We start from the raw sequence: 3009 nt of genomic DNA on the forward strand, positions 1-3009 counted from the left end.
AAAAACAAATAAACAAAAAAAACAAAAAAAAATAAATAAACAAACAAATAAACAAATAAACAAACAAACAAATAAATAAATAAATAAATAAATAAATAAATAAATAAATAAATACCTCTGGTTCTAGTTTCTGTCCGCAATGGCAGAGAAAGTGAGCACGGCATATCATCCGATCGCCAAAAAAAAACAGAAAAAAACCAAAAAACCAAATAAATAAATAAAACAAAAAAAAATAAATAAACAAACAAATAAAATAAATAAATAAATAAATAAATAAATACCTCTGGTTCTAGTTTCTGTCCGCAATGGCAGAGAAAGTGCGCATCATGGGGGTCTAGCTGCAGCAGCTGAGCATCGAGAACGTCAAACTGAGAGAGACAAAGGGGACAGAAGAATACGTCTCTTGCTGCTGCTTTTTGTTTTTCTTTTTTTATTTTTTTATCCATTTCCTCTATTCTATATGCAACAACACAAATACAATAAGGAGATATACGATATACAAAAGAAACGCCGCTCCCGTATGTAGCCAACATGCTGCTGCTGCTGCTGCTGCTGCTGCTGCTGCTGCTGTTGCTGCTGTTGCTGCTGCCTGTTCCCATACGAACGTAGTCCCCGCCACCGTCCACGCTGCAGCACAAAAAAAAAAATAAAATATTTATTTATTTATTTATTTATTTATTTATTTATTTATTTATTTATTTATTTATTTAGTTTTAATACAGATATATATATCAATACAAATATTCATACAATAAAGGGAGATAAAACAAAAAAAGAAAAAAAATAAAAAATAAAAAGAAAAAGAGAAACTGCTGCAGCAGAAGATGCAGCAGCAGGACACCAGCAACAGCAGCAACGGCAACAACAAGAGCAGCAGCAGCAGCAGCAGCAGCAGCAGCAGCAGCAAACAGTACGCAGAGAGAGGCAGCAAGGAATACCTCTCAGGCGAGCTGCAGCAACAAAACTGAAGACAACGCCAAACAGAGAGAGATAGAGACAGAGACAGAGAGAGAGACAGAGAGAGACAGAGAGAGAGAGAGAGAGAGACAGAGAGAAAGAGAGAGAGAGATAGAGACAGAGAGAGAGAGAGAGACAGAGATAGAGACAGACAGAGACAGAGAGAAAGAGAGAGAGAGATAGAGACAGAGAGAGAGAGAGAGATAGAGAGAGAGAGACAGAGAGATAGAGAGAGAGGAAGAGAGAGAGACAAAGATAGACACAAACACATATATATATATATATATATATATATATATATATATAAGGAGAGAGACAAAGAGAAAGAGACAGAGAGACAAAGAGACAGAAAGAGAGATATATAGAGAAAAATAAAAAAAGAAAGAGACAAAGACACATACAAGGAGACAGAAAGAGAAAGAGAACAAAAAAAAATAAAAATTAAATAAACAAACAAATAAACAAATAAATAAACCAGCAACATAAGAGAGATACTAAAGAGAAGCAACAGCAGCAACAGCAGCAGCAGCAGCAGCAGCAGCAACAGCAGCAAACAGCAGCAGCAGCAGCAGAAGCAGCAGCATCATCAGCACCAGCAGCAACAGCAGTACCAGCAGCACAATCATCAGCAGCAGCACCAGCAGCAGCAGCAGCACAATCATCATCAGCAGCAACAGCAGCAGCAGCAGCACCGGCAGCAGCAGCAGCAATAGCATTAACAGCAGCAGCAGCAGCAGCAGCAGCAACAGCAGCAGCATCATCATCATGAGCAGCAAAAGAAACGAACCTGGAAGCATTATCTCCAACAGCACTTGCACTAGAATGATTAACGAAAGGATGCTGCTGGTTGCTGCTGCTGCTATTACTACTACTACTACAACTGCTGCTGCTGCTGCTGCTGCTGCTGCTGCTGCTGCTGCTGCTGCTGCTGCTGTTTAGGCTCGCATGCACTGGCTCTTTTTGTATTAACATAAGACGCTCAAGCGAGCCACAAACCTGACGCGTTCTCTTCTCCCCCCAATACAGCCTCTCTGCTATTTCTTTTTCTGTGTATGCTTTTTCTTCTGCTGCTAGAAAATCTAATAAAACTATTTGTTCATCATCACAAAACAAACGAGATGCTGTAGACAAAAATAATATAAATAAATCACGATCGTATGCTTTTGTTGCTGCTGCTGCTCCTGCTGCTGTTGCTGCTGTTGCTGTTGCTGTTGCTGCTGAGGAGGAGGAGGGGGTGGGGCCTGCTGCTGCTGCTGGTGCTGGTGGTGCTGCTGCTGCTGCTGCAGCAGAAGAGGATGAGGGAATGCAGCTCTCTGCTGCAGCAGCATCGGGGCGGGAGAGGAGGCGTGCACGAGCGGCCATTTATTATCTCATAGAAACTCAGAAACCGAGAGAGAAATACAAAAAAAAAAATAAAAAAAATAAAAAAATAAATAAAAATAATATTATAAATAAATAGACAATTAATTTTTATTATTATGTTCTTTATTACAGCAAGAGGCAAGCAGTTTAATGTTGCTGTTTCTTTTGCTGCTGCTGCTGCTGCTGCTGCTGCTGCTGCTGCTGCTCCTGCTGCTGCTGCTGCTGCATCTCCCCTACACCCTTTATTTACTCTTATAAACCCAAAATACAAACAACCAGCCTCCTCCTCTCCCCCCAGCAGCAACATTTCCATAAAAAAAGGAGAAACAGCAGCAGCAGCAGCAGCCCCCCTGCTGCTGCTGCTGCGGTGACGCTTGGCCGCATGCAGCCCCGCGGTGAGCTGCCTATACACCTGAAAAAAAAAAAGCAAAATATGTTTTTATATTTAAATTATTTTATTTTTATTTATTTTTTTATTTATTTTCTATTTATTCTACTTTTTATTTTTATATTAACAATAGATACACCGCAACGACGAAAGAACGAGATCAACAGACACCGCATTCGGCATGCAAACAAAATAAAATAAAATAAAATAAAATAAAATAAATAAAATAAATAAAATAAAATATAATATAAAATTAAATTAAATAAAACTAAGCAAAATAAAACGAGAAATGAAAAAAAAAA

The 3009-nt window shown here is 38.9% G+C and overlaps 1 protein-coding gene across 1 annotated transcript in view; it reads right to left on the bottom strand.

The window, feature by feature from the left end:
* The window catches only part of EMH_0026260 (uncharacterized protein), a gene marked incomplete at both ends in the record, with an annotated part of 4961 nt that extends 2676 nt beyond the window's left edge, over positions 1-2285 (bottom strand). Inside the window, 2 exons of the mRNA XM_013502592.1 lie at positions 471-627; positions 2109-2285. Coding sequence (XP_013358046.1) covers positions 471-627; positions 2109-2285 — 334 coding nt within the window. The remainder of the gene's footprint in view (positions 1-470; positions 628-2108) is intronic.
* Between the last annotated feature and the right edge of the window lie 724 nt (positions 2286-3009).

Source organism: Eimeria mitis, genomic scaffold (genome assembly GCF_000499745.2).
Source record: "Eimeria mitis Houghton genomic scaffold, Emh_scaff966, whole genome shotgun sequence".
NCBI lineage: Eukaryota > Apicomplexa > Conoidasida > Eucoccidiorida > Eimeriidae > Eimeria > Eimeria mitis.